We start from the raw sequence: 21839 nt of genomic DNA, 5'->3' as shown, positions 1-21839 counted from the left end.
CGTAACTACACACACCCTGGGGCTCCAGCCAGCTCGTAGTCCGCAGTTAGTTAACCGAACTCCCCAGTAACGGGCCACCGCCGCGCCTGGATGTGACGTCAGCTGCGAGCGGTGCGTCTGTACAGGGGCTGTGGCGCGCTGTGATAGGTACAGAGAACTCCCCGGCCTGGATGTGACTTCAGTCAGCTGCCGGGAGAGGAAACGGTCGGTGCGTCTGTACAGGCCAGGGGCTGTGATAGGATCCAGGCCGGGGAGTTCTCTGTACCTATCACAGCGCGCCACAGCCCCTGTACAGACGCACCGCCCGCAACTGACGTCACATCCAGGCGCGGCGGTGGCCCATTACTGGGGAGTTCGGTTCCTGTGCGGCGGACTACGAGCTGGCTGGAGCCCCAGGGTGTGTGTAGTTACGCGGGGGCTGGCTGCACAAGCGGAAAAAGGCGAAAAAAACATAGTACTTTCAAGTTCTAATATCGAACATTTTATCGTTCAATTTTATTATTGTTATCGATCACGTGACTATCGCGATACATATCGGTATCGTTTTATCACCCAGCCCTACCTCCAGTTGTTCAGGGACTACAATTACCATCATGTCTGTGAATGTCAGAGTTTTACAATGCCTCATGGGATGTGTAGTTCCACAACAGCTGGAGGGCCATAGTTGGAGGATCCCTGCGTTACTTTTTGCCAGGACAAAGCACCGGTGTTCCGTGAGAATTACCTACCCGTGAGAAAAACCTACCCCTCGTCACTTCCGGTACTCCGCACTGTATGTAACGCAGCGGTTACATTAAAACAGCTGTGCTGAAATACGAGTGATCTCCGCTCCTGTCCCTGTCACTTCCCTGATCTCGGATAGTAAATATAAAAGCGGCGGCGGCTGTATGAAAACATAAATCACTGAGCCGAAAGCCGCTTTTATATTTACTTGCCGAGAGCAGGGAAGTGACCGGGACAGGAGCGGGGATGACTCGTATGTCAGCACAGCTGTTTTAGGTAAGTGCCGCGTCGGTAGGTTTTTTTCACGGTACACCGTGATCGTTTTATACTAGTGCGCATGCGCACTAGTAAGCTCCTCTGTTCTGCCATTAGGTATCCGGCGCTCTGAGCATGCGCACTGCTGCGCTGCTCAGATGCTTCTGGCCGGAAGTGACGAGGGGTAGGTAATTCTCACAGGGTAGGTAATTCTCACGGAACACCGGGTCACCTCGATTGTTCAGCTCCATTCTTCATGTGAAAAATCAAACATGCATTGCACATAAATTGGTAATACAATACATACTTCCACCTATTAGAATTATGTTTATGTCAGCTGATTTTGCAGTAAGAATAAAACACATGAACACTAAAACACTCAACCAACATCCATTCTAAAGTCTGTGCCTTTCAATGACATGTGACTTTAGTCAGCCAGTAAGGGAAATCCGAAGAGCAGCCAATCAGGACACCTCTTACTAGTTGCGTTCCACAAATAAAGTGCAGTATGGGCCAGCGCTAGTGACGTCGGTGCCGGGCAAGAATGGATTCGGGACCGGAGGAGCTGATGCCGCGGCTCCTGCCTGTGGGGGACTGCGACCTCTCCGAGGACTTTGACCCCGCAGTCCCACCGCGGACACCGCAGGAGTATTTGAGGCGGGTGCAGTAAGTAGGCATAGCCAGGGACTGCCGCTGCTTGGTAATATGGTTGTAATATGGATGTTATCGTTCTGCAGGGTGCCGCACATGTGTGACTACAGTCAGCTGTACCCGGCGTGCTCCGTTTATAATTCCATCCCAGATAGTGTGTGCAAAGCCCATTCACCCCAATGTGCGCCTCTACTTCCTGCATACAGAGCGGGGGGCGTGCAGACTAGCTCCCCCTAGAGAGCGGGGGCGTGAGGTGCTCCACATACAGCAGTGTGATTTCATATGACATGAGCATCATACCTGTCAGCTCTGGGATCTCCCCCCAGGCTAGAGGATGGCATGCACAGCTTATTCTACATGCCACCGAAGACTGCAGGCAGGTATCTGTATTTTATTGCAGAGGAGACATTGCATGTCTCATTTGCACTAGTAGCCTATCCACTCCCAGTGTGTATGTATGTATATATATATATATATATATATATATATATATATATATGTATGTGTGTGTATTATTATTATTATTATTATTATTAGATTATATTATTTTTATAATAAGTGATCATATTTTCTCCGTTCTCAGCTGCATAAGAGCTGGGGGAGGAGATGTAACCGTACACTGAGCTCCCTAGTGGGAGGGTGTCAGGACATTGGAGAGTAGGCTGAGATCCCAGCACAGCTAGAGAACTGACCACAGTGGCAGGAACACCAGGGATTTCCCACTTAAGAAGCAATACAAAGAAAGCTGGATACTTTCTCATCAGGGGGGGCACAGCTCATACACTTGTAGGGGACCCGGGCATCCTGAGGGGTCTCTTTGCTAAATACATGGGGCATTGAAAAGGTAGTGCAATTATGCCTCCTACACAGGTTCAGATAATCGGATGACTTATAGATCGCATTTTGTTGTATGATACTAGTATCGAATTCAACAATGCATATAAATGTGGCATTTTTGTCGTACGATTCGGGAAAAGATTCCTGGTTGCGTAGCTACATATCAGATGGTGAAAAACAATGGCAGCCAGGCTTTTTCCGTGCTATTTTAGTGTTTCTGATCATGCGCGATCTTTGTCGATCGATTTTTAGCGGACGCATACAGTACTGATTAAACGATTGTCGTTCGCTAGGCTATCGTACGACAGAAGTTTTCCTGTTTGTCCCTTTGGATTTTGTTGGACAAACTGTCGTGATCGGCTGTGTACTAACGATCAGATTATCGCGCGATCAGGTCAAAAGCGAGTTTTATCGTACGATTATCTGAACGTGTGTACGAGGCATAAGTGTTAAGCTGGATACACACTATACAACTTTTGTGGTTAGATTTCCTTTAGATTTACCTTCAGCTATGTAGTGCAAGGTCCTGCCTGATCGCATACAAATGAAAAGTGTTTAGATTTGACCGCATATTACTGTATATGGTTTTGGTAAATCTAAAGTATAACAATTGTATAGTGTGTAGGGTCCTGCTCTAGAGTCTACCTTGTCATGGTGGCAGGCTTCATACTTTTTGGACAAAATAGAATTCCTTACGTTTAAATTTTGAAAGCATTGCTGACTTGAAATACAATTTATTTTCATATATTAGGTTGTAAGAGTGGTAAAAGTGTGTGCACCAAAGGACTCAGTGGATGGGCAGTGAGCAGGCCCTGGGGAATGTTGGTCAGGACTAGTACTAAAGCTTTGTAAGGGGCTCCAAAATTTGATGGCTTTCCTGTTTCTCATAAAAGTACATGGTAAGGCAGGCACATATCAGGAATACGAAATGTTGGGGTAACACTGTCCGTTTTTTTTTTTTTTTTTTTTCGTCTGTCCCTTTTACACTTGTGCAACTTGTCCTTCAGATTTGGAACTGCAAAGTCACATGACAAGTTGTACTCCATGATTTTCAATGAGTGCCATTCATATCTGTAGGACTTCAAAGTAGTGCCTGCACTACTTTGGGCCGACTTTTAATGTGTTTTGAGGTCCAAAGACATAAGCATTGCTTCAAGTCCAGTCAAAATTGCAGTAAAATCGTGTGACTTTTAGGTCGCACAAGTGTGAAAGGGGCCTAAAGATCATGATTCTCATGGTAACCTCTTTTTACATTATACAAACAAATTGGGCTAACTACTACTGTTTAGTGTTTGTTTTTTTTTTTTAAATAAAAAAAAAAAAAAAAAAAAAAAAAAATTTGAAAGACTTCTGCACAAATACAGTGTGACACAAGATTGCAACGATTGCCATTTTATTTTTTGGGGTCTCTGCTAAAAAAAAAAAAAAAAAATATTATTTGGGGGTTCTAAGTAATTTTCTAGCAACAAATACTGATTTTTAACTTGTAAGCAACCAGTGTCAGAAAAAGGCCTGGTCTTCAAGAGGTTAAACAGTCCTCACTTGCAGACTGAATTATATTTCTTTGTTCTAAGAAGGAAATGATGCATTGTGATTAAAGTTATTGTGCACCTTTTGATAAACATTTGCCAGAGGCCTTTTTTTTTTTTTTTTTTTTTTTACGATTAATCGTGCAGCTGTAATCTCCCACTGCAGCCAGAGGATCTGTCACAGCAGTCCAAGCTTGAACCTCATCCTTATTGAAGTACCCCCTGCTCAGAATTCAGTGTCTCATCACAGTATATTTGTCTCCCTGCATGTGGAGATTTTTGTTACAAAATACCAACCTGCTGATGGCAGCTTTTCACCTGGGAAAGTAAGACCCTTTCACACTTGCGGACCGTTCAGATCCGCCTGTCAGTTTTTTTCGGCCAGATCTGAACGGATGCCCCATGCATCTCTATGGGGCATTGGATGTCAGCAGAGACATGTCTGCTGACATCCGATCCGGTCCAGCAAATGTGGACGGATGCAAACCCTATTTTCCATCCGTCCAGCGGATCGGATGGGAACGGACAGGCAGTCCATTCTCATCCGATTCCCCCATAGAGAACAACGGGGACCTGACAGCTATGTCACCACACACAGCACGGAGACAGAGCTGCCATCCGCCTGCTCAGCGGGGGATCAATCCGCCGATTCCCCCGCTGAGAAAAACAGAGTCCGCCGTCGGACTCCTATGTGTGAAAGGGGCCTTAAGGTGTGGAGTTTTTTTTTTTTTTGTTTTTTTACTGTTAATAGACAATAGCCAGGTGAATTAGGTCAAAATTATTTATAGGTTTCTAGCCATATGCCTATTTCTTGAGCTCAATTTGTTCAGTTTTTATTTAATCGTTGAATGTATGTAAAACCTTATGTTGAAAATATGTTCCAGTTCAAAACTGAGTTTTTCTTCCTGGTCTCACACCCCCACCAGGATTGAAGCTGCACGATGCCCAGATGTAGTGATTGCACAGATAGATCCGAAAAAACTCAGAAAGAAGCAAACTGTCAGCATAGCGGTGAGTGTTCAGTTTATTTATTTATTTTTTTTTTGCACTACCTCTAAACTAACCTGTTTGTTACCCAAAAAAAAAAAAAATTATATCCTGTTTCTTTTTAAAGCATGTTTTACAGCACAGTGCTTGTACTGTGTAATTTGGCCCCCTTAACACCTATAATGCCTGGTTATACCCTCCCCTATGTAACTGACCACGGTATATCATGGCTGCTGAGCCCTCACACCGTGGTCAGTGTATGTGCCTCCGTCATCCGCAGTCCTTCTGTCTCCTGTGTCCTCCTCATCCCTCCCCTCTCTGCCTGTTGGCTCCCTGATCCTCCCCTCCTGTTATAATAAAAACGGTTTTCCCTTTCTATAGTTCCCTCTCTAATATTAAGCTCCCCAGTGGATGTCCTAAAAATATGCTTCATAATACCTACTGCCCACTGGTCCTCTCCACTCTCCGTCCCAGCTGTCAGTGGGGGATACCCAGCACCTACCCCTGCAGCTATCAGATTGGTAGAGGAGACCAGCGGGCAGTCGTATGAGCGGTGCTCGTAAATAAGGTATTATACAGCATATTTTTATAAGTGACATCACCTGGGGAGCTTACTGTGACCTAATCACTGGATTTGATTGACGGCAGCAGCCAATGGCTCATGCTGTTATTATTCTGTCCATCTGTCCAATGAGGAAGAGAGAGACAGCGGCTGGAGCAGCTGTGCTTGTGCACATCGCTAGGGTTGGGCTCAGGTAAGAAAAAGGAAGGGGGGGCAGCACAGATGGTTTTTTTGACCTAATGCATAGAACGCATTAGGGGAAAAACATTGAGGCTTTTCAACCACTTTAAAATGATTGTAAACGCTCACTGTGTGTGTATCTCTCTATTTCTCATAATCTGTTCTCCGCTGCAAAAAAACTGGGGGGAGGAAAAGCAGCAGCACACTGAGCTTCCCAGTGAGAGAGACTGTACAGGGTGGGTGTGTCAGGACAAGTCTGATCATTGGAGGAGAGCAGGCTGAGTTCCCAGCATTGCTAGAGAACTGACCTCACTGTGTTCTTCTGCTTACTGTGGTCAGTTTTTAATAGGAAATCAGAGGGACTGGCAGGAACAGCAGGGATTTCACACAAAGTAAGCAATATAAAGAGAACAGGATACTTTTTCGTATAAGTACATTGCACAGCAGGCATATATCAGGATTTAGAAATGTTGTGTTTACAAATGCTTTAACAAGCTTTTATTTAAAGGCTTTAAAAATGCCGGTCTGTTTTTTTTTTTTTATTTTTTTTTTTTTGTTTGTAGGCATGTTTTTAATTTTCAATGGTTGTGATCTTTTTTGCTTTTAGCTCTCCGGTTGCCAACCAGCCCCTGAAGGTTATTCACCAAGTCTTCGTTGGCAGCAGCAACAAGTAGCTCAGTTCTCTGCAGTCCGACAGGTAATTGATGCATCTGTAGTTTTGTATCGGTGCCCCCACAGATCAAACTGTCCCAGAAAAAGTAGCAATTAAAAGGTTGACACAAAGCATTGCACTGGTGTGCTTACAATGATTGGCTTTTATTTATGTAAAACCTTTATTCCAAAAAAAAAAAATAAAAAACCTGTGGCTGTAACTGCTTCAGAAGTGTTAGCTAGAGTGCAGCTTCAACTTGTTAGTTAAAGTGGATGTAAACCCAGTGAAGTGAACAGCCTCAGATGATACACAGAGATGAGACAAATCTCCCTACATAGGCTTTATTTGTATATCTGCTGTCTTCAGCTTTCTAGACTGTTTAGAATGTGAACATCATGTTAGAATTGTTTTCTTCCGGTTCCAGCGCTGGGTGTGGAGTCTTGGCATACACTGTGTGACCGCTGATTGGAGGAAAGGCACTTTCGCGCCCCCCCCCCCCTCAATAGGAAGGAAGAAACATGCTGTGCTGTGAATAGACCTGCTCTCTGCTAATCTATCTCTATGCACCCACCCCAACACAAGTTTCCAGCTGCTTTTATCTCCTGTGTCTGAGAACTTGTCAGAAGTTATCATGCTGATAACAAAGGAACGGAACAGCAGAAAGACACGGGACTTGGGGCGTTGGAGATTTGGAGAGATATCGTTGGATATGTGCCCAGGTCAGATTTCATGAATTGGGTTTACTTCCACTTTAAATCGATCTAAATCTGCTAGTTTAATACTACCCTCTCCCCAGGCTGACAGTGTTGCTGTCCAAACTTTACTACTTTACCCAGAATGCAGACACCCCAAGACAGGAAGTTTTGCTGGCTAAATCACCAGATGAAATAAAGGAAACTGCCTTATATGTTTAACCCTTTTACTGCTAGAGACATAACTTACAGTGGCACAGAACCACTTTTAGCTGGCCAGCTCCATACACTACTGGCATTCCCTTTTTTTTGCTTTAAGCTCATGGTTTCTTCAGTGAACATGAGTTTAGAGTAGAATTGTTCAGCACTCTTCTGAACAAAATGGCTGCAGTCAGTAGCTGACAATATATCCTTTACCAGCCCCTTCCTTTCCTGAATGATCAGTACCAATGTGTTCATAAATGGAAGCATTATGAACATTGTTTACCAAGGCCTTGTTCACACGGGCGTACTATAGCTTACACCCGTGTGAGGGCTGTGTTTGTCTGCACTGGGATGATCAGGTATTCCATGCAAACAGTCCTGTTCATGTCAGTTGGGATGCAGCGGCTGCACAGACACAGCTGCTGCTCTTGATTTTGACAGCCATGTGGGTGCTCAGCCCTGGACATTGTTTGCTGTCAGATTGGAAACAGCAGAAATGTGATCCACGCTTGGGACCCTTTCACAACCGGAATGCAGTGCACCACAACCTGTGTTGTTGCATTAGGTAGCCCAATAAAAATTTGCTTTAGCTTACCTCCACGCAGAAAACATTTGCTGCATTTTCTTTTCCTTGCTGTATACTACATGGTGCACTGTCACTCATAGTATGTTTTCTAAATCACGTGTTGATAGATCATGTTAAGTCCCATTATTATTCTGTCCAATATATATATTTTTTCTCAGAATCGTCTTCCAGGACAGCCCATGAGACCTTAGGGTTCCTCCCCCAGGGACAGGAAACACATTCCAAAATTTAAATAAAAAGGCGGTCCCTTAGTCCTCACCTTCAGTATTTAGTGTTTCCTCCGGACAGGGGGTAACATGTTCCTGGAACTGAAGCTCCCGGTCTCCTGGACTGTCCATGGAAAGACTTGGAAAGATGCATCTCCTCTGGCCCATAGCGGTACCCCCTTAGTGCCGCAATAGGGGCTGACCGCTGTCTCCTGCTCTCCTTGCCACTTGGCAGGACTACGGATGCTGTCTGGTGGAACGCTGGGGAGTCCGCTCCGTTGGTCGGCTGGTTCCTTGGAGCAGCAGTGCTGTGTACCCGTGAACCGCCAGCTTCAGGAGAAATTTTGAAGTTGGCGCCAAAAACGGAGGGGGCGGAACTCAGGCGCATCCACTCTGGCCTCACGGGAAGTGACAGTGTCACTTCCGGCGCAGTGACGGCATCCGGAAACCCTCGTTCCAGTTTCTGAAGGCGCGAACAGTGAGTACAGATGGGCGACCGATGTTAGGGGAAACAGCAGTTGCTGGAACCACCATACAGAGCGATGGACACGGCAGCAACCGCACAGTCAGTAGAAGCCGGCTCTGGCATCGGCACCTCACAGGTAAGCAATGGGGATTGTCTTTGGCCCTGTCTGCATATACCTGTCTCGGTTTTCTTACTCCTTTTCCCTTCCTTTTATGTTTTAAAAATTGGTTGGCAAAAAGGAGGCACTATTTCTTTACCTTACACAAATGTGGGGATAATTTGGGGAGTCTTAAACTAATTATGTTTTTCTCTTTTATAGCCCCCAAAAAAAAAGAAATGTGCAATTTGCAGGGCCAAGCTAGATTCCACTTGGAGCAAAACAGCGTGCCGCACATGTATAGATAATCTTGTTAAAAATGTTCCTACTGTATCCACAAAAGAATGTTGACCTTTTAGTTAAGTCTCTACATCGGTTTCTAAAGAATCAGAGTCCCCTAGGAGTCTGGATCAGGGAAGGAACCTGGGGAAAAGGAGTCCTGTGAGGTTCCAGATTAAATATTTTCATTATATTTTTTTTTTTTCTCCCTTGAAAATGTGGATGGATTGCTTAAAGCGGTGTACGTTGTACTAGAAATTAAAGAGGAGGAGATGTAAGCATAATCTTATGTATACAACCCATAAGAAAAATGCTAGAGTTTTTCCCTGTACACAACTCCTTGCTAGAGACAAGGGTGTGTGTGATTACCAATCACGGGCAATCAGGCTGCCAGGGGAAAAACCTGAAGTAGAGGGGGATGAGTGCTGATTACACCAAATCTCCCCCACCACCCTGAACAGACAACTCAGGGTGTGTGTGTGATTACCAATCACTGGCAATCGATCAATTAGCATGATCCTATGCAATCAACTCAGCTCTTTGCTAAAGTACGATCAACTGGAAATCTTGAAAGGAAACCATTTTTTGAGCAGTTTCTTTCTTTTGTTGACAGCAAAGAATTATGGATAAAAGTCCAATATAGATTGTCAGTGAGGTTTATCCTTACCTGTTTCTCCTTATGGATAAACCGAATATCCTCTTAGAGCATGGGGGGTAGCTCAGAGGGTAAGAGCTCTGACTGGTCTGCTGGAGACCTGAGTTCAAATCCCTCTGAGGGAAGCCATGTGTGTCCTGGTGCTGTGCAGTACTTGAACCTCCTGCAGGAGGCTCATATGACAAATTCCTAACCCATGCTAACACCCTGTGGGTTCACAGTTGTGTCAATTTTTTTAATGAATGGAAGAGGATGAGTACGGATTACACCGATCTCCCCCACCACCCTGAACAGGTGTGGGTAATCCTGTTACCAATCACTGGCTATCAATCTCTTAGCAGTGAGGTTTTTCGGCTGACTCATCCGCTGAGGCAGTTAGAATGACAGCCAGAACCTCAGCTTTGGCAGGAGAAGTTTCTGGCTCAAGTCATGGTCTGGTGACTGTACTTCCAATCTGTGCCTCTGTGGTCTCCCCTTGACGGGGTAACCATCTCTTCGGCCCTGGGCTAACAGGAAGCTCTGGTACACACTGCTGACAAACGGCAGAGGACATGGGAAGTTCAGCCCCTTTTTCTGGACTTAGTGTCCACCGGGCACAGGCTGGGATTCAATTTTTCAGCCTCCAGAAAAATACCAGGTTGCCCACGGATCCAGCCACAGCCGCCGCCCTAAGTCTCCAGTTTGGAGACTTACTAGATCAGAGGATATTAATACCTGTTCCAAAGGGGGAACAAGACAGAGGGTTTTTACTCCCACTTTTTCTTTGTGAAAAGAAAACCCTCGGGGAGTCATCGATTGATTCCAAATTTACGCAAATTAAATCTCTCGATAGAATACAAACATTTTTGTATGGAGTCAATACACTCCATAGGGAACCTGTTGTATCCAAGATGTTTTATGGCAACTCTGAATTTAAAGGATGCTTACTTTCACATCCCCATTCACCGGGCTTACCAGAAGTTCCTGAGACTAGCAGTAAAGCTAGGACCAGAGGTCAAACGTTATCAGTTCCGGGGGCTGGATCAACAACAATCAAAAATCCTGCCTATAACACCCTCCCAGAGGGTGATTTATCTCGGGTACGAGATCTCCTCTCTGGATCAAAAGATTTTTCTCCCACAGCCCAAGCTGTCCTTGGGGCACGGTGCCAGCAACGTCCCCATCAGAGGTTCTTCTTAAAGAACTGGGACGGACGGCCAAATTCCTTAGAACATAAGGTAAAGGTGCCCACCAAGGTAAAAAGAGCCCTATGGTGGTGGGGATCTTCCCTTCAGCTAGCAAAAGATTTAGACTGGGTCATTCCAGTATCACAGAGAATAACCGGAAGGGGACGCAGAATGGTCTAGCAGACCATCTCAAGAGCCCGGATAGCTCAGTCGGTAGAGCATCAGACTTTTAATCTGAGGGTCCAGGGTTCAGGTCCCTGTTCGGGCGGTGGCTGTCATCTACCTGTGAGGTCTTTGAGCTGCTGATCAGACAGTCTTTATGCACATCTGCCTGAATGCTCACTGGCCCAGAGAGATGAAATGTCCTAGGGGACGCTAACTTCCCCCTTGGAATCTGCGCCAGAAAGAAAGGTGGCTGAAGGTGATTGCTTGACCAACAACCCTCGTCTAATGCAGCTTACCTGGGCTCTGGTTTAGCCACCACCAGGTGAATCGGGACAATTGGTTCCTCAACCCAGAGGCATTTGCTAACATCGCAACCTCATGGGGTCTTCCATTAGTGGACCTATTTGCTGCCCAGACAAACAGGAAAACAGAGAAATTCTTCTCTATAACTCAGGGGGATCAGGCCTTAGGCATCGACGCTTTTACCAACCCCTGGAAATTCAAGCTTAGTTATGCCTTCCCTCCAGTCAGATTAATCCCCAAGGTCCTCCAGAAATTCATCCAGGAAGACACGGATTATCTTGATAGCCCCCTTCTGGCCCAAAAAGCCATGGTTTGCACGCCTTCAGGCTCTGGCTACAAAAGGAGACAGGACCTATTGACACAGGGTCCATTGGCCCATCCATACCTCAGAACCCTAAACCTGAACGCCTGGTATCTGGGGAACAGATACTGGGCTCTCAGGGGTTCTCAGTTGAAGTGATCAAAACATTGATCAGCTGTCGAAAGCCAGTCACAAGAAAGATGTATGTTAAAATATGGAAGAAATTCAATTTTTGGATGGCGGAGAATCAGAGACCTTCTCCACATGTACCAACTATCTTAGAATTCTTTCAAGAGGGCATCGACAAAGGTCTCTCCCTGGGGACTTTGAAGGTACAGGCTGCCGCCCTTAGTGTCTTTCTTCAGTTTTCCCTTAGAGAAGACCCAAATGTAAATAATTTTTTTAGGGCAATTGCCCGAACAAAGCCGACCGTGATAAAAACGTGTCCAGCTTGGAATCTATCCTTGGTGCTTCAGGTTTTGGTAACCAGTCCATTTGAACCCTTGGAAGACTTGTCAGTAAAATTGCTCACCCTAAAAACTTTATTTTTAGTAGCTTTAACTTCAGCTAGAAGGGTAAGCGAACTACAGGCTCTCTCAATCAGAGAACCCTTTCTCATGATTTTTGATGACAAGATTGTGCTAAAAACAGATCCAGGTTTCTCTATCGCTCATTGACAGACGTAGTCTTCTTCATTCTCAAGAGCTGGGTTATGTTGTCTCCGCAGGAGTAGGACTAGGCAGAAAGACAAAATGTTCTGGCTCCACCTTAGGGGCAGTCCCTGAGGGTATATCCTCCCTCTCTGCTACAGGGAATCAGTTTTTTTTCTGTCTAGTCAGGAGTAAGGACCTAAGTTCCTTGCTGGGATCTTTTGGTCCTGGCAAGATTTTTTTCTTTAGAAAAAACATTTTTTTTTTTTAGGTTTTCTCCAGTGTTTTTTTCCTGTGAGATCTTCAAGCAAAAACGCCGGACTGGGCGACACTTGTGGTCACCCCAGCCGGCCTACGAGCGCGCGCAGACCATTGCATTGCGCTTGGTCGGCCGCGACACATTCAAGTAAGTATGCGGGGCCGGGCGACGGGCTGGATGTTGAGATCCAGTGGTCACCCCGGTTTCTGCCTACGAGCGCGTGCAGACCAGAGCTCCGCGCTGGGTCGGCCGCGACGGATTCCCAGTGGAGGGACTGACCTTGCGAGTTAAAAGTCTCGCTTGGACGCCAGGAACCAGAGAGTCGAGGCGTCCGGAGTGGTCCACAACCCCCCACCCCGGTGGAGAGGGTATTGTGAAGAGAGGGTGCCTGTCGGTTTGGTATGGTGAGTAAACGTTCCCTTTTTTCTTTCCTCGTTATGAGGCAGTATGAATTATGGGCCCCTCCATACATGGTCAGTATATATCTGACACTAAAAAGTCCCCCTTGTAAATACAGTATGTGTTTGTGGGAAGTGGACTTGGTTTGAGAGCTAACACTCTACCCAGCAGACTGTAATATTACAGCAGACATAGGAGGTATAATCCTACCTTATATGTAGTGTATCTCCTGTAGATCAATATATCGCCACTTAGCAGAGATGCAGGTGGATGTGCTGGGAAAACGATTTCGGCGGTCCGCCGCCATTTTGCCGTAGACCAAGTGCATGTATGTCCTCAGGCCACGCCGGCCGCCATGTTTTTGGAGTCTTATGTCTCTTGTATGGGGGCGGCCATGTTTCATGAGCCCAGCTACCTCGTGGAGAGCTGGGAACGCCGGAAGGCGTACACAGGGGGCGGAGCCACGTCCTTCTACCCGGGAAAAAGCAACAGCTCCTTCCAGTCTGTAAAAGACAGACGCTGACTGCAGTTGGTTGGAAACTTCACTGCATCGGTTGGTGAGCCTTGGGGGTCCCTCTCTCTCTCTGTGGGGATCGAGAAGCAGGTACTCTGAGGGGCGCTATTGCGCTAGGGGGAGACACACATTAAAAAAAAAAAAAAAAAAAAAGTTTTTTTGTTTTTTCTGGCAAAGGTGTCCTGAATTAACATGGACCCTGCCACTCATGTATCTCCTCCGGATCCCCTCGAGGGGTCTGCAGGATCCTCCAGCACCCCACTGACGATTGAATCATTGTCAGCTATTATGGAAACTTTTGTGTCCCGGGTGGAAGTGGCTTGTCAGGGACAGGGCGCAAGAAAGCGACCCCCGCCTAACCCCTTATTATCTGAAACCTTGGGTTCAGACTCTGAGCCTATTTCTGCAGTTGCAGGTACTTCATCTGGGATCGGTGTCTTGGGTACTGTCTCTTCAGACAGTGAGGAGGATGTTTCGGCATCAGCCATAGCCAGAGAGGAAGCGTTGGTAAACGCACTCATTGTATCTGTTCAAGAAACCTTAAGATTACAGGGTATTCCGTCGGAAATAGCTGAAACTGAAATCCCTTTTGGGACTAAAAAACGCATCAAAGTGGCGAAGGTTTTTCCATTGCCCAAATGTTTTGGCAATCCAATCGAAGAAGAATGGCGTCTGCCAAAACGCACTTTTACTATTTCTAAACGCATTAACAGGCGTTATCCGTTTGAGGAAACCCTCATTAAGAAATGGACAGAACCACCTGTGGTGGATTCACCAATTGCTAGATTGAATAAAGCCACGGTTATTCCTCTAGAAGACGCTCCGTCTTTTAAAGATCCAGTGGATCGCAAGATAGAAGCTATGTCTCGCACCATGTTTTCCTTGATTGGATCAGCTTTCAGACCTATAATAGCTATTGGTCTGGTTTCGCAGGCTGTAACTGAATGGACCAAGTGGTTACGCCAGGACTTAGAAGAGGTCCCTCAGGCGGTATCAGATTTGTTGGAACAAATGATACAGGGGTTACAGTTTGTGTGTGATGCGGCGTTAGACGCCACTCCATTATTGGCGCGAGCATCAGTCTCAGCAGTGGTTCTCAGGCGTACACTGTGGCTAAAAGGTTGGTTAGCCGACCAAGGTTCCAAAAAAGCATTGGCTAATATCCCCTTTTTAGGAGAGCGTCTATTTGGAGCCAACTTAGATGAGATCATTAAGGATCTCACGGGTGGAAAGAGCACCTTTTTACCGCAAAATTTTAAAGGTAAAGGAACTCGTCAAAGACGAGGGCCTTCTTTTTCTGCTCACAAGAGGTTTTTTCGTCCCGCGGGTGAAAAAATTAAGTCCTCCAAAGCTCCTTCAGGAGGCGTCAGGGGTCGTTGGTCGGGCAAGCAAAAGCCCGCCCCCTCCAGACCTGAAGATAAATCGTCCAAAGCCTGAAGGTGCGCCCCCACCCATAACTGGGGTGGGGGGACGTCTTCGCCGGTTCCCGGATCCATGGCTTTCCAGAATCCCGGACAAGTGGGTTTGCGAAGTCATAAGGTCAGGGTACAAGATCGAGTTTCGATCTCTCCCACCGGCGCGATTCTTCCCTTCCAATATTCGGCTATCCCCGGATCGTTTAGAAGATCTGCGGAGAGCAGTCACGGATTTACTACAACAAGGAGTGGTAGTCCACGTTCCTTGGACAGAACGTTTTCAAGGGTTTTATTCAAACCTATTTACAATACCCAGGAAAGAGGGCAAAGTGTGTCCAATTCTGGACTTAAGGGCACTCAATTCTATTAAGGGTCGGGAGCCCCCGTTCCCTGTTAAGGCGCACTCCACTCGGGCCGTCATGGGCCTTTCGCCATCAGGCGTCAGTGGTCCAGGTGTGCAAGGCGGCTACCTGGTCGTCGGTGCATACCTTTACAAAACATTATAAAGTTGATGTAATGGCATCATCTGATGCCGTGTTTGGCCGCAAGGTTTTGCAGGCCGCCATTTGAGGAGACCAGTGGTCTGCCTCGAGGGTTTTTTCCGTTGGAAATTTTTCTTTTGAGTCTCATTCTTTGTTTATAATGAGCCTTTAAGGTTGGGCCTTCTAGATTGGATTTTGATTTTTGTCAATCCCACCCCTCATTTGTGGCACTGCTTCTGGATGTCCCAGCTCTTGAGAATCAAGAAGACTACGTCTGTCAATGAGCGATAGAGAAAAATGGATTTTTGTAAGATCTTACCGTAAAATCCTTTTCTCTTAAGCTCATTGACAGACCTAGTACCCTCCCCTCTATCATTGAGTTGGGTTGGGTTAAATTCTCTGTTACTGCTTTAGAACAGAACTGATTCCCTGTAGCAGAGAGAGGGAGGATATACCCTCAGGGACTGCCCCTAAGGTGGAGCCAGAACGTTTTGTCTTTCTGCCTAGTCCTACTCCTGCGGAGACAACATAACCCAGCTCTTGAGAATCAAGAAGACTACGTCTGTCAATGAGCTTAAGAGAAAAGGATTTTACGGTAAGATCTTACAAAAATCCATTTTTTTGCCCAAGGTAGCTTCTTCCTTTCATAGGAATCAGGACATAGTACTTCCTACCTTTTTGTAAATTCCCAAATAACGAAAAAGGAAAAGAATTTAGTGGTTTAGATGTCAGAAGAGCCCTTCTGAGATACCTGGAGGTGACTAAAACCTTCAGGAAAAGTGATACTTTATACAGTTTTCCGGCTCCCATAAAGGGGAAAAAGCTTCTAAGGCAACCTTAGCTAGATGGATAAAACAGGCTATCACAGAAGCCTATCTAGTAAAGAAGGTAACTCCACCTTTCATTAAAGCACACTCTACTAGAGCTTTGTCCACGTCCTGGGCTGAAAGGGCCGGTGCCTCACCAGACCAGATCTGTAAGGCAGCTACCTGGTCTAACTTTTCGACCTTTGTTAGACACTATCGCCTGGACCTCCTCTCTTCTCAGGAACAGGCATTTGGTCGAAAGGTGCTCCAGGCAGTAGTCCCTCCCTAGACTGGTAAGTTCTTGCTCATCGTCTCATGGGCTGTCCTGGAAGACGATTCTGAGAAAAGCTGAGTTATACTTACTGGTAACTCCTTTTCTAGTAGTCTTCCAGGACAGCCGGATTCCCACCCGGTTTATCTGATATTATGTAATATGTGTGTATGTATATATATATATATATATATATATATATGTATGTGTATGTTTTACAGAATGTCCTACGGTTCTCATGAAATACTGAAGGTGAGGACTAAGGGACCGCCTTTTTATTTAAATTTTGGAATGTGTTTCCTGTCCCTGGGGGAGGAGCCCTAAGGTCTCATGGGCTGTCCTGGAAGACTACTAGAAAAGGAACTACTAGAAAAGAGTTACCAGTAAGTATAACTCAGCTTTTTTTTCCCCTAAACTTCTTTCAGGACCGCACCGAAAAGATTGTGGCTCCTCGCACAGTCTAAGGAAACGCCTCTTCCACCAGTGTTTTTAAAAGGAGGCTACCACCCCCCCCCCCCAAAACCACATGTCAGTCTTTGTGTTTTCTCCGGTCAGGAGGGAACACCTGGTGGGAGCCAGGATCTTAGTGTTGTCCTGGGAGACTTGGTTCCTGCCTACACCTGTGTTTCTTTTTTTTTTTTTTTTTTTTTTTTGAGACTTGCTATCCTTCTGGGTCCACTTGAGGCATCTGGTGTGAGGGTTCGTAATGCAGGCAGGTGCTGCTCCTGGGTGCCGGCAATCTGGCACAGAAGGTCCCGGTCCGCGTTGTGCCGACAGCCACCGCCATCTTGGTGGTGGCTCAGGGAGCTGCAGGGGGCGGCACCGGCAATGCAGGCGCACAAAGTAATTTCCGGTCGCAAGCGCAGGGGGCGGAGGCAGGATCGGGCTGGTGCCTAGTTCTTGAGCGGCGCTAATGGAGTTTGGAATTGGTGGTAAAGCCTCATTTGGAGACGGGCACCAGCAAAGCCAGCTGATCTCTTGCTCTTCTGCGTGGCCTCTCGCTCTTCTTCTTGTGTAGCCTTGGAGGGTTTTGCTTGACTCATGGGGGATTCTGTTAGTTTGTTTTTGGCAGTCAAAAAGCTCTGATCCGAGAGATTTTCCTTATGCAATTCTAAATTGCCAAAAGAGTGGAAGAGAGCGCTAGGTCAGGAATGCAGTGCTGCTCTGGTTAAAGAATCAACATTGGCATGCAGCGACAGAATTGCCTCGGTCAAAAAAAGCGAGTGGGCAACGACATGGCAAATGAGGTTTAACGTGGAGAAGTGTAAGGTTTTGCACTTGGGGACTAAAAACATAAAAACACAATACACGTTAGGAGGGGAGCCCTTGGGGGAATCAAAAATGGAGAAGGATCTGGGAGTCTTGGTTGATGATAGATTAGGAAACAGCATGCAATGTCAAGCGGCAGCTTCCAAAGCCAACAGAATATTAGCATGCATAAAGAAAAAGGGATGCATTCCAGAGATAAGACTATAATCCTTCCACTTTATAAAACTCTGGTCCGACCGCATCTGGAGTATTCCGTCCAGTTCTGGTCGCCAGTCCTCAGGAGGGATGTATTGGAGCTGGAAAGAGTCCAGAGAAGGGCAACTAAACTAATGAGGGGATTGGAGGACCTTGACTATGAAGAGCGTCTACAATCGCTTGATTTATTCTCCCTGGAGAAGAGACGTCTGAGGGGGGACATGATAACAATTTATAAATATCTTAATGGGGATCCCAGCTTAGAAAAAAAGCTGTTCATTCGAAGGGATTGCATGAGGACTCGAGGGCATACAATGCGATTAGAGGAGAAGCGTTTTAACCTCAGGCAACGCGGGGGGTTCTTTACTGTTAGGGCAACAAGATTGTGGAATTCTCTACCACAAGAGGTGGTTTCTGCGGGTAGTATGGTGGCTTTCAAAAGACTCTTAGACTTGCATCTCAAGGATCAGAACATTCAGGGGTATGTGAGATGATTACAGCCACACACACCTACACAGGTTGAACTAGATGGACTATTGTCTTTATTCAACCTCACCTACTATGTAACTATGTAACTATGATTGATGCCACCATTCGGTCTTTCCGTTCATCTTTAACAAACTCCCCAGCAAGTCAGGCGTCTAACTCGGAGTCCTTACAAGGTCCACTGTTAACCCCTCTGGTGGATACGGATTTAAATCCCGCTATCCAGGAGGGCCGCTCTTCTGCTCATTCCAATGAAGATTCAGAGGGAGTGGAAAATTCACCCAGCAAATATAAATTGTCTTTGGATCAGGTGGATGGATTACTTAGGGCAGTTTATACTACACTTGAATGGTTGGACCTTAAGAGAACTCGCGCCCCCCCCCCCCCCTTTTTTTTTTTTTTCTTTCTTTTCCCTCCCTTAAGCTTCTAAAATAGGTTTTCCCTTTTGAGGAAAACCCAGCGGCAGTCTGGAACACTGTACCTTTTTCACATGTATCAGATGAACGGATTTGGTGTTCGAAGACATGGGAGTCTTGAGAGATCCCATAGACAAGGGAATAGACCTTTTTCCTTAAAAAAAATAAAAAGAATCCTGGCAGGCTATTATGGGAAACCTCAAGCCAGGGATCTGAAGTATTGGGTTACAGCTTAGAGCACATATTGAAGTGGAGTCACCCAAACAAATCTTTGCTTCCTTCTCTACCCTTTCGTCAGCTGTAGCTTACATTGCGGATGGTTCAGCTGAGTCTAATAGGTTGACAGCTAGGTCTGTCACTATTTCAGCCAGAAGAGCACTTTAGTTGAAGACTTGGCTGGGGGACTTCGCATCCAAGGGTAATTTTTTTCTATTTTTTTTTTTTTTTTTTTTCAGAGTTCCGTTTACCGGAAACCTGTTGTATGGTTTAGAACTAGATTCCATCTTGGATAGAACAGCGGACAGGGAAAGGTCATTTCAAAAAGAAACAGCCTCCCAGGCAACTTTTTTGCCCTCAAAGATCTCAAGATCAGGATGTCAGGCCTCGGAACTTGACCTTGCAAAAGCAGAACAGCAAAGGAGGACTCCTTTTCCATCCTCCTACGCAGACCAGTAAGACCCAATGACTGGGCACTTCCTGTGGGAGGAAGACTTCTAAGTTTTTGCCCTCAGTGGGAAAAGATAACCTCAAGCCAATACATTTTTGACAATGCTTTTCTAGGGGGTACAAGATGGAATTCTCAAATCATGTTATGTCCGCCCTGGGAACACGTGACATCGACCATTCCAGCCTTTCAATGGCCACTTCAAACTTTTCTTACGAGACTGGGGATCACAACCTGGAATTTTTGGAAAAGGTAGTAAAGATTCCGACCAGAGTGAAAAGAACACTCTGGTGGTGGAAGAAACAGTCAGTCCTATCCAGGGGCCATCTTTGGTCATCTCAAGTTGAAAGAGTAATTACGACAGATGCCAGTGCCTAGGGTTCGGGTGCCCATTGGGAAAAGAATCTGGCTCGGGGGCGTGGTCCCAGAGGGAGGCTGCAAGTTCTTCCAACTGGAGAGAGCTCAGGGCTGTAGCAACGGCTCTGAACTCCTTCACACAAGACATCCCAGGTTTTGTCAGACAATGCCACAATCGTGGCATACCTAAACAAGTAGGGGGGGAACAGGAAGCGGAGTCCTGCAGCTACTAGCCACAGAAATTCTGAAATGGGCAGAGATGCATTTACTATCCTTAGCAGTCCATTTTTAAAGGCACGCTGAATGAGGTAGCAGATTTCCTGTCTTGACGAGTAATACAGGAAGCTGACTGGGCTCTGAATCCAGAGGCATTTCCCCTGATCACAGAAAAATTGGGGAATCCCCAGATGGATCTTTTTGCTTCCAGAGAGATGAAACTTCCTCTGTTCTTCGATCCAGGCAGATGCCCTGGCACATCCCTGGGAGTTTCAACTAGGCTACGCCTCCCCACCATTTCAGATGATTCTGACAGTGTTAAGGAAGGTAGAAGAGGAGAAAGTTGCCAAAAAGGCCTGGTTCTCCACAACTCTGTTTTATCAGGTAAATCAATCATTTTGGCATCTTCCTCTAAGGAAAGATCTTCTGTCTCAGGGCCCAGTGAACTTCCCGAATGTAGCCAGGCTAACGCTGACTGCTTGGTATCTGAGGAGAAACTGCTGAGAAATATGGGGTCTTCAGAAGCCTTGATAACCTTGAAAAGTCACTAGGGCTATTTATGCAAAAGCCTGGAAGGTTTTCAATTCCTGGTGTCATTCGGATGGAGGACTGGTCTTCAATTCTGGAATTTTTGCAGGCTGGCCCAGAAAAAGGGCCTGCAATCATTAATCTTAAAAGATCAGATGGCGGCTTTAGGAGTTTCTTGGAAAGATCTATTGCCTCGGAGCCCGTGGTTGCAAAATCTTCTTTTTTTTTTTTTGGGGGGGGGTCTGGCCAGGAACAGGCTAGTCCATGTGAAGAGCTTTTCAAAATGGAATCTTTCGGTAGTTCTTCAGGCATTGACAAAGGAACCATTTTAGCCTTTTGGATTCAATTCCAAAAATCTGTGTGTGTGTGTTTTTCATCCTCAAGACAGACCCAAAATTTTTGCCAAAGTGCAGCAGCCCAGAACTGTTCTCAAGACGTCCTACCAACTTTCTGTTCATATCTCTCCAGGGGATAAAGAGGCTTTTTCATTATTTTTAGATGGAAGGAGAACTTTATCTGGAGGTAACAAAAGGTTTCAGGTCATCTGCCTCTGGTTTTTGCTGGTAATAAAAAGGGTCACCAGGCATCCAAAGGATCAATAGCCAGGTGGTTCAGATCAGCAATCTCTGAAGCATATTCCGACATGGAATTATCTCCTCCTTTAGGGATCAGAGCACATTCTACTAGAGCTCTTGCAACCACATGGGCAGAAAAAGCTGGTACCACTCCCGAACAGATCTGCAGGTCAGCCACAGTTTTTGGACATTTGCTCATCATTACAGATTGAACTTTTGTGCATCAGCCAGTGATCAGGCCTTTGGCAGGAGGATCCTGCAAGCTGTCGTCCCTCCCTAATGGGGTAAGTTGCAGTTGTCCTCTCAGGTGCTTTCCTGAAAGACGTTTAGGGAAATTCAAGTTGGACTTAACTGGTAACTTGTTTTCCAAGATTCTCTGACCGCAACGACCTGCCCTTGCGATATGTATATTGCAATGATTGCCTATGATATTCTTGTGTTCAAACCTGGGCCAGAGATACTCTACTACGACTGACGTGGTGGGAAGAAGCCTCCTTTTAAAACATTGGAAAAGGTGTTTACTTATACAGTAGAAGGGGCCATGATCTCTCGTGTGCTGTCCTGAAAGACTCTTGAAAAACAAGGTACTGGTAAGTCAAATTTTATCAAAGTAAAAAAAAAAATGTATGTCCCACTCAGTCTGTAGTATGCATTTTACAATATTTACAGATTATTCACATTAATGTTGTGCTCTTTACAGAGTCTTCATAAGCACAGAAGTCATTGGAAGTCCCAGCCTTTAGATGGCAATGTTACAATGGTGAGTGTTTTTCATACAGGGCCACACTCTTGGACGAACCATTACTCCTGTATTGAGGGGATTCAAAAGTAGAACTAAAAA

At 45.9% G+C, this 21839-nt stretch overlaps 1 protein-coding gene across 1 annotated transcript in view; it reads left to right on the top strand.

Moving 5' to 3' along the window:
• The first annotated feature begins 1479 nt into the window (after positions 1 to 1479).
• GEMIN2 (gem nuclear organelle associated protein 2) overlaps positions 1480 to 21839 on the top strand; it is a 49213-nt gene continuing 28853 nt past the window's right edge. Inside the window, exons 1-4 of the mRNA XM_082242895.1 lie at positions 1480 to 1644; positions 4922 to 5006; positions 6332 to 6421; positions 21699 to 21758. Of these exons, the coding sequence (XP_082099021.1) occupies positions 1523 to 1644; positions 4922 to 5006; positions 6332 to 6421; positions 21699 to 21758 (357 nt within the window). The 5' untranslated portion in view covers positions 1480 to 1522. The remainder of the gene's footprint in view (positions 1645 to 4921; positions 5007 to 6331; positions 6422 to 21698; positions 21759 to 21839) is intronic.

The sequence above is a fragment of the Pelophylax lessonae genome (assembly GCF_965119305.1).
Source record: "Pelophylax lessonae genome assembly, chromosome: 13".
NCBI classification, from domain to species: domain Eukaryota; kingdom Metazoa; phylum Chordata; class Amphibia; order Anura; family Ranidae; genus Pelophylax; species Pelophylax lessonae.
The sequence above is the reverse complement of the archived record's forward strand: the minus strand, read 5'-3'. Positions and strand labels throughout refer to the sequence as shown.